The sequence below is a fragment of the Neopsephotus bourkii genome, unplaced genomic scaffold (genome assembly GCF_033783945.1).
Source record: "Neopsephotus bourkii isolate Nb327-2 ecotype Australia unplaced genomic scaffold, CSIRO-AGI_Nbou_v1 NB_1767, whole genome shotgun sequence".
NCBI lineage: Eukaryota > Metazoa > Chordata > Aves > Psittaciformes > Psittacidae > Neopsephotus > Neopsephotus bourkii.
This window is the reverse complement of record NW_026902241.1, coordinates 12,460,799-12,475,354: the sequence shown is the minus strand read 5'-3', so window position 1 is coordinate 12,475,354 and position 14,556 is coordinate 12,460,799. Positions and strand designations below refer to the sequence as shown.

The 14,556-nt window shown below is 35.5% G+C and overlaps 1 protein-coding gene across 5 annotated transcripts in view; it reads left to right on the top strand.

Annotated features, from left to right (window-relative positions):
- SIPA1L2 (signal induced proliferation associated 1 like 2) overlaps nt 1-14,556 on the top strand; it is a 146,796-nt gene that overhangs the window by 84,336 nt on the left and 47,904 nt on the right. For all 5 annotated transcript variants that reach the window (XM_061378816.1, XM_061378819.1, XM_061378817.1 and 2 more), the window contains exons 8-10: nt 5,032-5,189; nt 6,682-7,258; nt 11,859-12,133. In XM_061378816.1, the coding sequence (XP_061234800.1) occupies nt 5,032-5,189; nt 6,682-7,258; nt 11,859-12,133 (1,010 nt within the window). The remainder of the gene's footprint in view (nt 1-5,031; nt 5,190-6,681; nt 7,259-11,858; nt 12,134-14,556) is intronic.

Genomic DNA, 14,556 nt, shown 5'->3' with positions numbered 1-14,556 from the left:
ACACTATTAAGAAGGTATAATACACTGAATGAGCTTGTCTTAAAAGGAAAAAATATTTTCATAGCTAATCACAGGCACTGACAGTAAATATGGCCTTACTGGGCGTTTATTACTTTTGTCGTTGTCTTTCGTGACTTTCTGTTGTTTGTGAGAAGAGAATGTCCCCTTGCCATGATCCACTAATTTTCATAATTGTTTGCTCTTTGTCAGCTTCACTGCTGTGTTTCTCAACCACCCCCCTACTACTGTCCTTTCATTTCTTCCTGTGCCTTCCTTTCAGTATCATCATTTCCCAAAGTGTCTTTCTTTATAGTTAGGTGCTGATTCTTGTGTACAGCAAAATCCCCCTATTTTAACTCCATGGTTTTCCCCAGCAACAAGCAGTCCTTTCCACAGTGTTTGAGTAAGCTGTCTTCATTGTCACTGTAACAGGTTCAGTATTTAGTAGAATCACCACGTTATTCATGATTTCCTTTGATCAAAATAATGTGGCAGTTTTCCAAGTTCAAGTAGTATGCCGACTGAAGACCCACCACATTATTTTTTTAAGGTGCTGGGATCTAGCAGTATTTCCACAGCATGGACACTGTCTTAAGGAAACATGACAAGCACACCCAAATGATCAGAATTTAGCCAGCCTTAATGTGCAAAAGGGATCAATAATCATGGTGTAACTTTTTCTATTACAGTTTAGCTCCAAAATAGCTACTAAAGAGTGAAATATAACAACAGTGTTACTTCTTAAAAGCTAAGACAAAAAATTGATTAGGTCCTTTTCCTTGAGACATTTTAGATGCTGAAGACCACAAATGCAGTTTAATTCATTGTGTTCAAGAGAGAGTCTTACAGGTGCTGTGGAATATGAATTTTGTTTCTTCAGGGTCTGGCTTACTAACTCGACATACCCAAGGAAGGGGAAGTTAAGGACCATGGTAATTTTCCTTTTAGGTTATGTTAACAATGAAGACCCACATTTAGTAGTTATTTTTTCTAGCATATTGTGAATGTACTTCATGATGAGATTATTACATCCTATGCCCATACCCCTTGTTTGGTAGTTACTGGGCCAAGGTATAGAGTCACTCTTCATCATCTACAGCTAAAGCCTTCAGTGAGCAAGCGCTGAGCATTGCTTATCTTCCAAGTACCTGTGAGCCAAGAATAGGCCACACCAGAATTGTTTGTTGCTTCTTCCAGGACATAACTACGCCCTGCTTGGTCCCTGATCAGGACATCCCTCTAGTTTTAGAGCCAGCAGGAGATCCAAAGAGCAAGGTAATTTTCACTTTGGCTGCAACATAGGCTGGGAATTTTAAAGTCAGCTGCTCCTTCCAAAGGACAGAAGAGACTACCAGCCCTGGTGTGGCCAGTTCCTTTTCCTTTACTGGCCTTTTCTTAAAATCATAGTTCAAGGCTTTCCCGTTTAAACTTTACCTTTGCAATGTCCCTTTCCGAATCATTCCCTTGCAAATTTCCCATTCACGCATTTGCACTCTGCTTGTGTACACGTGGTCGGACCTGGTCAGTCCAAATCGGTTCAAATAATCAGTTTTCACCTGCTTTGATGAAAAATTAAAAATAAATCAGATATGCAGTAATTAAACTTGTTGAATTTAAGCTACTGTTAAAGTGGCTGGGATAACAAGACATGGTTATACCAATCTCAGTTTAACCAGATCTGGTGAAATATCTTTTGCTATTTGTTTCCCGTTTTGGTAGTGGCTAAAAACGTAGCCACTAAAAGAAAAATAAAACTTTTCAAACCACTTATTTTAGAAATATACTTTAAAATTTAAAGTTTGAATATTTTCTCATGTGACTCTTAATATTTCATCATTTATTTGAATGAAGAATATTCTGCTATTTCACTTACGAATTTCACTGCTACTTCAACAAGAATTCCATGTTGTTTCACAATTTGAATAGGCTATTGAAATTCCACAGAAGCGAGTAGATTTTTATGGCTGTGCATAACCTGTAAATACACTGTTTTATGACAGTACTTTTCTTCAGAGATGCATATCTGGAAATTAAGAATTGAGTAGTTAAAATCTCAAAATTAATGTAGTGACTATTATTTGGCATAAATATTTTTAATCCAACAGATTCTGCTTTTCTAACATATTTTACTTACCAGACTCCCCTTTGTGTGTCTTATATTTTTACATAAATCTTCACTGATTTCCTTTTGGCTGCTTACTCTACTTGTTTGGGTTCAATTTCAAATTCTGCCATGCTAATTTAGGCTGATACTAAAATGATGTCAAAGTATTTGACATCTCATTACTGTAAGTAATCCTCTGTAATCTGTGTACCCTGTCGAGAGTTCCTGTTGTGCTCTGCATTGGCATGAGGCTCCTTAAAATATGTTAGAATGTTAGAAAGGCAGATTAAAAGGAAAAAAAAAGAAGAAAAAACACAACCCCCCCAAAAAACACAATCAAACAAAAAAAAAAAAACCAACAACCCAAATCTGAGCAGACCTCAAAATGGGAGAGGAAGGGGAAACTGAGAACCTGGAAAAAAAAAAAAAAGACCAAAACCCTAGGAGGTAAAAGCTGAGGGGAAAATACAGGTTACAGAGTAGAAAGTAGAGAGGGGTCTCTTATAAATCTCTTCCGCTTAGTTCCAGTTTCCTTCAATTCCTTTTTCATTTTCAGTATGCTATCCTTACCTCACATTTCCAAGGGAAGTGTGTTCCCTCCTTTTCCATTCAATGCATTATTCTTTTCCTATTCCTTTATCCTATCCAGAGCACTTCTTTCCATGTTCCAGACTTTTCCCTTTTAAAGTTCTTTGCATTATGATACTCTGCACTGAGCCACAACTGCTTTGCCTTTACATTGTGTTGAAGTTCACTGACCACTTATGCATGACAGTTATTTATAACAGTGTTGCAATGATTTTATTTTAAAATGTTGAAGAAGTCACTCAGATCTCCACAAGCTTGGTAAGGTTCTTGAAAATGATGACCTGACTTATAATTTCCTACTTTTTTGTGCGTCTTAGAGGTTTAAGCTCCTGAAAAATGTTTTATGAGTAGGATATGGAAGCTGCCATAATTTTGAAAAGCCTATTTTTACTAGTAAAATTTCAAACATTTCTAAACTGTATCTCTTATTAAATGTCTGCTATTCTTGCTTAAGCAACCTATGGTGGCAAGCAGAGCCTCATAGGAGGAATACAAAAGCAGAAAATAATCTTGGAAATAGTGATTGTCTTGAGAAATAAATCTAACTTTAAATGGGATATTGCTTTCTAATTTTTACAGTTTTGCTCTGTGCAAATGCATAGGCATGAGCCACTATGGCAAGAAAGAGTAATTGGGCAGTTAGTTACGTAACAAAGACAGAAATGAATCACCTTGTACCTCATAATTGGAAGGTTTCTTATAAAATTAATTGTGGTGTAAATTCCAACCTATGAGATAATAACAACCTCTAAACATGAACTTGTGCTTCACTACTATGATTTCATTGTATGGTTGAGTAGCTCAGCAAATTGAAGTACACCTGACACACAGTTCCACATCGTAATTTGTACCCAACAGGCTGTGTCCCTTAAATTGGTCAAATAGCCAGTTATTTTGATTATAGTCTTAAAGATATGGAAAATTGACTGAGCCACATGATTTATACCAAGTATTATTCTCTGTTCTTATATCTTTTAAAGTTACATTAGAAGTCTTATTTCTTAATCTGCATTTGGGATGTTGATTGTGTTTAGAATAATACAGATATACTGACTACTTTAAAATTGTGGCTTTGGCCCTTCTTACTACTTTTAGAGTACCATCCTTTGTGTTATTTTAGGACATATAATGAAACACACTCATGATTCTTAGGCTTTAGCATGTGTAACTTTGCTTTTTTTATTGGTATCTGAAATACTAAGTTGTAACGGAACTGAAAAAATATGAACAAATACTCCTTTATTACAAAGACTGCTCTGTAAAATCAGCTTGATAGAGAAATTTGTTCTGTCATAAAGTTTTCAAATAAATTTATTCTTGTGTCCCTTTTAGTTACACATGAGCTAAGGTAAAGCTTTAAGTGTCTGTATGCTATTGGTTGACTATGCAAGTTCTTTGGGTGGATATTTGAATGTATCACATCCTAAAACACTTTTTTTCCATCTGGTAATATACATGGATGTCTTGTAAGCAAAGGTATTTAAGAAAAAAGGTGTAAAAATTAGAGATACATACTTCTGTGAGGAGAGTGAACATAATTTTACTGTGTTGATTTGCTCGGAGTTTCTGGGGTGGAGAGGGAGAAGTGGTCCCTTATTGCTGGACATGTTTTATAGTGGTTATTAATTTTTAGCCTGTAACAATTATTTAGTACTTTAAATTATTCCTTCAGTATATTTTGGTGATAAAAGTTATCAATTACAAGAATAAGTTTTTAATTAATGAGTTTCTAATAGGTATTGTTTCTCCATGAGTCTCAGATCTGTTTTTCGAGTATGCAGCTGTTAAAATACGTGATGAGTATCCATTATAATCTGGGTTTAAAAAAAAAAAAAAATAATGTTGAAGGACAATTTTTAATAAAAATGCAACATGGAAAAGGAAGGTTTATTGAGAAATAAAAGCAGAATTATATTTTTCATATAGAAGTAGATCTTAACACTGTAAAGAGGGAACTGAGACAGTTCTCTGAATAGTAAGAAATGTCAAGTGATGTAACATTTTTTTTATTACTAAAGTGATGCATTGTAGTAAGGGAAACATATTTTTCTCATTGGATAAAAGGGAAATGAGCAGAAACTATGCAGAACTAATGTGGGGATGCAACAGAGCTCTAGTATTTTTGTGAAATTAGCCCAATTTCCTTTCCCTTTTTGCAGTGCATTTCAATGTTATCTGTAGCTATTCAGAATATGATTGATTAAGCTGAAAAATTAAGCTTCATTTATTTTGGTGGTAGGGTTTTTTTTGTGTGTGTGTTTGGTTTGGTTTTCTAAAATGAAGAAACTGCAATTTATTTTTTTTTATAACTAATTTTTCAATGCATGTTTCTTGTCTAGCTGCTAAGGAAAAGACATATAGGAAATGACATAGTTACCATTGTCTTCCAAGAGCCAGGAGCACTTCCTTTTACTCCAAAAAATATTCGTTCCCACTTTCAACATGTATTTGTCATAGTCAAAGTGCATAATCCTTGCACTGAAAATGTGTGCTATAGGTGAGTAGAGCCTTATAACTATTTAAGTTCGGTTTTAAGACTATAATGGAACTGCCTCGTCAATTTTGTATTTCCTAGCAATATTATGTATACAGTTTTAAAATTTCTGCTACATTTTCTTTGATGACTCCCTTGCACATATCTAAGGTTATGGGGCAGTCTGTAGACTGGAAAGGGTATGTGCAGAACTCTGTGTTGCTGATTTATGGGCACAAAATTGTGAAATAACAAGTTAGTAAAAGTAAGATTTGCAGACATAGCAATATAAATTAATTTACAATTTTTATTACACATTTCCTTTTTCAAAGAAAGTGATTTAAAATGAAGTATTTCAGAAGGCTATTAACTTGTATAAATCCCTGAGTATGACGGTATGACTGCAGGATGAGTCATGGCCTCTAAGTATAAGAATGAGGACTTTTGGGGAGTATAAGTACATCTCAAATTTCAGATACTCTCAACTCTCCCATTTAAATTACTGCATCATGAATTCCAGCAAGGTAACCAGGTGGAAGCATAGTTCTGAACTGACTGGGAATTGTGCAAATAATGATAAAGACTTGAAGCATAATGGTGTAGGTTTAGTATGTATACACGTTACTTGTTCATTGTTTAGAATGAAAGTAAAGTACATCATGAGGTCAGGTCATATTCTCATCTCTTTTAGGGATGTCTTTTAGAACTTAAGCTATCTTTTACAATTTGATTTTGTTTCAGTTTCTCTTTTGTGTTTAATAATATATGACATTTCATAAGTTACAGTCTTATTATTAAATTATGTCTGTCTGTCATCCCAAAAGTAACTGCATTTCAGTCAAACTTGTAGTAGCTGTATGTAGTTTGCACAGTATTTTGAAATTGTTTTTCAGTTGAAATACATTATGTAGGGATCAATTTTCAGTGAGAAAATACTCCTATTTTGCATCTTTCTGTGAACTGCATATATCAACGATTACAAGTATTTTGGAACTTTATTAACATAGAGTACACAACTTAGGTGCAGAATGCTCCCATTCTAGACACGTTTGACCAATACTTTGTCTTCAGGCTTCGTTACAGCAAAATGTCTGAGGATTAAAATAAATTCTGGTTTTATTTACATATTTCTCTAGTTTTAAGATCATGCAACTGAATAACAACACTTACATTAAAAATGTCTTAAAAAAGCTTCTTTCATTTATATTTCACAAAGCATTTTTATATTTATTCCATTAAAGAAAGCAGACAGTGACACCCTAAGAAGTCATCCCTGATAGTTTTTATGTTACAAAGATACATCTGTAATGTCTTTTATATCTTTAAAAGAAAAAAAACAATTTAAAACAGACAACCCAATCAGTTTTCTTTGATGTGTTTAAAATATCTGAAAATTGACATGTCAAAGCTAAACTGAACTGTGTAAGTGGGCTGCCCAGGTCACAGTTCTGCTTGTCATCTGACCTTTTGTTAGGAATTAGCCATTGATTTATTTTTTTTTCCTTTCTATTTCCAGTGTTGGTGTTTCACGATCAAAAGATGTACCTCCATTTGGTCCACCCATTCCCAAAGGAGTAACTTTCCCCAAATCTGCCGTCTTTAGGGACTTCCTTTTAGCCAAAGTTATTAATGCTGAAAATGCGGCACATAAGTCAGAAAAATTCCGAGCCATGGCCACAAGGACACGTCAAGAATACTTGAAAGATCTGGCAGAAAATTTTGTTACCACAGCTACAGTGGATACTTCAGCAAAGTTTAGCTTTATTACTTTAGGGGCAAAAAAAAAGGAAAAAGTCAAACCAAGGAAAGACGCACATCTATTCAGTGTTGGAGCAATTATGTGGAATGTGATTGCACGAGATTTTGGCCAGTCTGCTGACATTGAATGTCTTCTTGGAATCTCCAATGAATTTATCATGTTGATTGAAAAGGAATCAAAAAATGTTGTGTTTAACTGCTCCTGCAGAGATGTCATTGGATGGACTTCTGGATTAATGAGCATCAAAGTATTTTATGAAAGAGGAGAATGTATTCTTCTGTCTGCAGCAGATAATTGTACTGAAGACATCAGAGAAATTGTTCAAAGACTTGAAGTAAGTACAGTTTCTAAACTGGAATACCAAATTTTAGATTTTTTTATGAAGAGTTACTTGTCTGCATCTCCTTTGAGATACAATTAAAAATGTTCTATGTTTATACTTTGAGAGTGGTTTCAGTCTTCAGAAAGCATTACAAATGCTTTCACATGCAAAGAGCATGTGAGATAAGTGTTATCAACCCATTTTCAGGGATGAGGAATCTGAAACCGATAATCTGATACACTTGCCCAAGGCCACAGATGGCTTCAGTGTCAGGACTTCAAAGATAAGCTTTTGCTTGTCTTGCTGTAGCCTCTTCTCAAATCGCACCTTTGTAGGTAGAAATATACCTTAATTTAGAAATATACAAAATCTTAATGTGAAAATAGACTCTAAATTTTTATAATAACCCATTAGCAGATAAATTGTATAAGTGTTCCTCTGCTGATGTGTTCCTCTACGCTGAGCAGCTGTTGCAAGTGAAGAGAACTAGGCCAATTAATGCCAGTTTTTACAGCTGACTAGCTAAAGTTTTTCAGACACTTGATGACACTGTTAGCACAACTGTGCTGGAGCTATTTCAGTCAGTACAAACAAGCTGACAGGAATGCCAAGGTAAAATTGTTGATGCATTTAAAGTGGTTACACTTTGATCTTAATTTAAATTATCTAGATGGTCTGAGTATTGTTTATATTACAATGGGTGGTACTGAAAGAAATCGTTAGGCTTACCATTTTCACACTGGAACAGTTGTATTGCAGCTGATGTTTTATGGCCTTCCTAGTTCCTGCAGTTGCATTTAGCATTGTTCAATATCATGCTCTACATTTTGATATAGAAGCTCAGAAGTGACCATTACAAGCACTAAAAAGGATTTAAAACTCTGATTCCTCACTTCATCCTCATACTTTTAAAACCTTTTAAGTGACCCAAAACACAGCTAAAGTCAACAACCAGCAGATGCTGAAGATGAAAGCTCAAACTGTGATGTAATGTCAAACTTCAGTGACCAGATGATTAACCCTTTTCAGTCACTAGTAAAATCATTTCTTAAAACCAGTGACTAAACAAGATTGTCAAAGAAATAACTATATTTTATTGTCTGCATTTAAATCACACAGATGAGTAGGAAACCTATCTGAATATTCAGATAAAGCAAAGATGTGAAAAGCAGAGTCTGTGCTTTTGGTTTGGATGAAAAAAAAATCAGTTCAGGACTGAAAAAAGGGCTGGTATTTGTCAGTCTAGAATCAGATCTATTTGTGGGGGAGAATATCTAGTGATATAAAGTAGAAAGGGCAGCAAAAGCAAACTGTAGATTAACTTGGTGGGCTGTTCTTGAGGACAGAAAAAGCAGTGGTTCTGATCTTTAGGGTATCAGAGAATAGCAGAGTGATATAAGATTAAACAAAATCCCTGAATGGATCTCTAGACAAGAATCTGAATAGACAAAATTTCCTTAGAAGCCTGTATACTAAAAAAAAAAAAATCACCTTCTTCATAGGATTTAGAGGATTTTTGTCTTTCAATTTCATCTGTATTAAGTGAATTCAGAGAAGCTGGCTCTTAGTTCATGCATAGCCACACGTTCAGTGAAACAGCAACCAAATAAGCAGAATGACCTATTTAGAAGTGGAGCAGCACTATGTTTTATGTGACATTACTATGTAACATGGAGTGTCACATTTTAGAGGATAAACTTGTGGAAGACTTGATCTCCTGGAATCTTTTATATTGAGAATACATGAATCTTTGGCAGGAATGTTTATCATCTTCTCTCTTAACCTATGACTATTTAGCTAGCTTGAAGAAGAAATGTTGAATGCTTTGAGTTGGGGAAATCCATATACTTTGGTTTGTGCATTCATTCTGCTGTATTGTGACATAATGATAAAAAGGTGTCTGTCCCCCTGTTCCCCACCAAGAATATTGTGTAGTTTCATAAGGATAAAATTCCATCTGTCATTTGGGCTCCTTATTGTCATAGCATGTTCTTCTTTACTGTGTGACTAAGTTTTGTATATGTTTTAGAAACTTGCCACAGAAGTGCAGGGAAACCAGTGAAGAGGTGAAAACGTCATTTTTCACATATCTGGTTCATAAATTATTAAAGCCTTGCTTAAGAATTAGTCATGACTGAAGGTGAACCTCAGGGCTACAGAAAATAAGAGCTAAAGCTTAGTGCTGTCAGCATGCCATATCACTCTAATACTGTATGTACAGTTATAAATACAAAAGAAAGATGTTTAAAATTAAGTCTCTAAAAGATACCAAAACCTCAGATGTGAATAACAACAAAGGAAATAGCTGCCTTTTTTTTTTCTTTTTTTTTTTTTTTTAATGGGAAGACTCAGAACATGATTTTGTAAGTCAAATTTCCAGTTTGTTTCTTGGACATCTCAAGAATAACATTAACATTTTAACTTTGAAGCCTACATCTTCAGAAATAACTGGAAGGTTTTTTGACTTATGAAGTCAAAGTGCTGCAGTTTAAGCAGCCTAAATTTGCCAGTCAGTGACTGTCAGAATATCAAGTTCTTGCAAGGTCTTTCTCCAGTGTTTCACAGCTCATGGAAGATTACCCGCTAATGAATGAGGGCTAACTGTATTTCATTGCCTTGAGTTTATCACAGGTTAAAAGCATGAGCATAGGCCAGCTCCCTCAGATCACCAAACTTACATTTCCTCATGGGTTTGTGGCATCTTTTTCTTGTATGTGAAAGTTATGATTTTTTTCTGCTGAGTGACAGATATACGTATAGAAATATTTTATAAAGGCAATAGTGCTTTAAAACTAAGGTGCCCAAAACTGTGACCTTAAGTCACTGACCAAGTTGCAGGTGTAAGTTAACACAAGTGCTCCAAAGTTTCTCCAGTAAGCCACTGGATTGGGTAGGAAGTACAAGTTAGGCCACTCATCTCTGACTGTAACAGACTTGGACAAAAGATGTGTCTAAACAGAAAGCATAAAAAGGAAACTATGAAAGTAACTTACAGCTTAATGTTGCTGTTTCTTAAGTCCCTTTGTCAGTGGTGGAGATGTACTTTCAGAATAGTTGCCAGTGAAGGAGGCAGTCCCATCCATTCTCCTTCCTGACACTCTTTTTGAGCACTGTTTTAAAAAGCAGCCTATTTTTCAGCTGTATTTTACCTCTGATCTGTCTGCACAGCTGCACAAGTGCTAATGAGATACAAGGGACAAAGTAGTGGTGATAAGGTCTTAGGTCAGTTTAAACCTCCCATGAAACTGCAACTCATCAACTGCCTCTGACTAGGGTAGTGAAAGAAGGGGTTTGTGACAGCTTCAACCCAGTCACAGCACCAACATCTCACTAGCTGCACCATCCCATTCCCTCTCCATGTAGTCTTGAATTAGGGTCACACACAATGAACAAGGGAGGTAGGCTGCCCAGACTCTGGCTCAAGTAAACAATGACAGGGGAGAATGGCTTTTCCAAAATACCCTCCTAGATTAAGCTCAAGCTATAAAACAACTTTTGCAAAAAGACCTGTCTTACACAATGGACTCTACAGGACAGCAGCCTCCTAACAGGCACTTTAAATCAGATGCCTAAGTTGAGTAACGTGTGTATCTTTAAAGGTCCAATATTTGCCCTGTAGTGTTACAGAGCATTGTGATATCTTTGAATGATATGCATTATGAGCAACGATTTTTAATAATATTTCACAGTGGTTAAGATTTTATTCTAAATTGTACACAGCTAAAATCCATACTGATTTGGTGACACTGCCAGAAGGGAATGCTAGGGTAACTCTCAAGCTTACCTTTTAAACTTGGACTAGAATTTAGCCTTAGTCTGGTGCAGTATTCCAGGATATGTGCTATTGCATGATTATGTTTTACTCGGCAAAACTATTGAGGACTTGTTATGTAGTATGTAGAAATAAGCCTGCCTAGCAAAGCCTGAATTTGAAGGGTGTTGGCTATTCCATATGACAGATCTACTTTTCATTGAATATGGAGAAAGTAATTTCTTTGTTTCAAAATTTCCCAGTGACATAGAAGCTCTTACCCCATTTTAGTGATAACTGCATCTGGAGATGGTGGGAGGTATGAATCTGACTACAAGGCAAAATAAATCAAAATTATTTTCATTGCTATGTTCTTGAGGAAGAAAAGCTGCAAAAGCTAAAGCATTTCACTTAATTTGGCTCATGTTATATCTCAAGTTTAAAACTGTCTCAATACTGAACTAAAAATGCCTGCATTCTTATAGTCAGTCGCCAACTAGAATGAAGTAACTAACAGGACAGTATTTTGCTTGTTTTGTGTTTTGAAACTAAAGCAGCTGTTTAGTTTTCAATGAGATGGAAATGGTATTGTGTGAATGTTGGGCAAGGGGGAAAGAACTTGACAAGGGCCAGCTGCTTGCTCTGGGGATGTAAGAATTTTAGCATTGTGAAATGCTTTTTTCATTTTGTTTTATATAGAAACCTTAATTCAACCACAAATGTTTAAATAATCAGTATAGTATATTAAGGATACCTCTGTCTTTGCAATTCACACCTTTATTATGTTTGAAAACAGATCTGTTTGTGTCCCCAAAGAGGTGAGTGTCCTAACACTATTGTAACAATCTGATACTTCTTTAGATAGTGACCAGAGGATGTGAAACCACAGAAATGACCCTTCGGAGGAATGGGTTGGGCCAACTTGGATTCCATGTGAACTTTGAAGGGATAGTGGCAGACGTGGAGCCCTTTGGTTTTGCATGGAAGGCAGGCCTACGGCAAGGGAGCCGCCTGGTTGAGATCTGTAAAGTGGCTGTGGCAACTTTGACTCATGAACAAATGATTGACCTTTTACGTACATCGGTGACAGTAAAAGTGGTGATTATTCAACCGCACGAGGATGGAGCACCTAGAAGGTAATGAGCAACAGTTCTCAATATGACATTTGTATCTGTTTGGGGTTTTTTTTTTCTCTGGTATTGCTTAAATGATGGCTCTTTTATTAGAGGCCCTCAGGAAGTGGGTATTATCTCTCATTTTTAGTGATAATATTATTGAGGCTTCTAAAACAGTCTTTTTCCCAAAACCACTCTTGGCTTTCAATAGAAGATAAAATGGATCCTATAAGAAATTTAATGGAAAATTTATGTTTATATGCCTCTGAAAGAGTAAGAAGTAAACTTTAGTGCATCATGACTGAGCTGTTATGAAAGCTGATGTGACTTCTTCCACAGGACAACTTTATATTTTAATACTAAATTTGAGAATTGAAAATCCTTCTCTGAAAATTGTACCTTGTCTGTCTTTGACATTTCTCTGACTCCTGACTATTGAAAAAAGATGTGGTATATTCTTTCTTATGTTAACATGTTTAGATTTTAACAAAAGTAGTGAAATACTGGGTTCTGGACAGATATGGTACCAAGTTCTAGAGTCTTCCTCACTTTCTGCAGGTATCTAATTTAGTCATATTAAATAATGAATTAAAACAGTGAAATCATCAATTAAAGAAATCTTGTTCAATATGAAATAAATGCTCACATGCTCAGGAAAAGACTGTAATAAAGATTATTATAGTGAATGTACCACATGTTTTCAGGGTTGAAATGCAATTTCCTTTTGTTGGTGTTCCTTTTTTGGTGACAAAGATTTTTGCTCTTCTCTCATTTTTTAATATTATGAGGTAAGGAAGAAGTAGGGAAAAATTAAAACTTTCTATTAATGTGGCTTTATTTCTCATACATCTTCTCTAGGCACTGTTAATTTGTCTTATTCTAAATGAGAACTGTACCAGAGTAATCAAATTACCTGTCTTCTTGTAGATAGCCAACTTTAAATCTCTTGTTGATTTTTAGTTTAACAGAAAAAACATTAGATGTGTTGCTTTTGGCAAGAAAACAAGCCATAAAATTTTACGTAGCATGCAGCAGTATGAACTTGCTGCCAACTGTACACGAATACTGTTTAATTGGTGGCAATTCTCCAAGTAGTCATTGGCCTGATGAATGACACAGAAGTGCTCTCCCCTGCCTCAACCTGTGCGTTGATGTGTTGGGTTCTTTTCTGAAGAACATGCCTGTGAATGTAGAATACCACCGGTTTGCTTAGTTGGATAGAATTTGCAATTAAGCCTCACTTTGCTTAGCTTTGCTATTCTCACCATCTGCTTCTGGGTATGAATTTTCACTGACTTGTTTGGTATACATTTCCAAGCTGTTTACAGAATATGAGCCTAATGAGCAGATCCTATTGTACTGAAGGTAAAAATGTGTATTTTATAGGCCCTGATGGAAAAAATACGTACTGTATGAATTGTTTGTATCTTCTTTGATGCATTTTTGGAAGTAAAATGTTGAAATCCTGAATCAGCATGATACATGGCACTCAGACTATGTGTAGGAAGAGTTCTGAGTGCCACCAAACTGGGAAAAATCTGCAAAAGCTGCTCTTGTTTGTTTTGTTTTTGTTTTTGTTTTTCATTTTTAAATCTATGTGAGTAATTATTAAGGAAAATGTTTGGGGTTTTTTTTAGGCTATTTCTCTTCTAAAATATGAAAAACACCAAAGCATTCATATGTAAGTTTTCAGTCTCATCTCTAGCATAAAACAGAAATCTTCATTAATGCCTTTTTCTCACAAATACCAACTTCACACTGAAACGGGAAGCTCCTCATTTCCCTCTTTGTGTTCACAAAATGTATTAGTGATTTTGATTGCCCAGCCTAAAAGTGATCTGATATCCAGAGAGTTTTGAGATTGCCTTTTCTTAATGTTTGTAATCTAAACAAAGCAGACAGAAAGCAATATGGATATCATGTGACAAGTCTTAGAGTTTCAGTTGACAAACACAACCGATGACATTGTATAATTTATTAATGAATGGGGGAATGAGAAGGCAGAAAGGCATAAATTGCTAGAGGCTTGGAGAAAGGAGATAAATCTATCACAGCTATTTACTAGCTAAAACTTGTGCAAATCCATCTCCCTGTCTCCTACTCAGTTGTTTGTCTTAGCCATCTACAGTGGCTTATCTTGCAGAATCGTAGAAACAGAAAATAGTTGAGACTGAAAGGGACCTCTGGAAATTGTTGAGTTCCAACCCCATTGCTAAAAGGAAGGTCAGGTATAGCAGATTTCTCAAGGACATCTTCACTGGGTTTTGAATGTATCTAAGGATGGAGACTCCACAACTTTGGTTTCAGTGTTCAGTCATCCTTACAGTAACAAATGTTTGTGCTTACACTTAAGTGGAATTTCATGTATTTCGATGTGCACACATTACCTCCTGTGCCTTCACTGAATACAACTCTGAAAAGTCTTACCCTGTCATTTTTTCTCC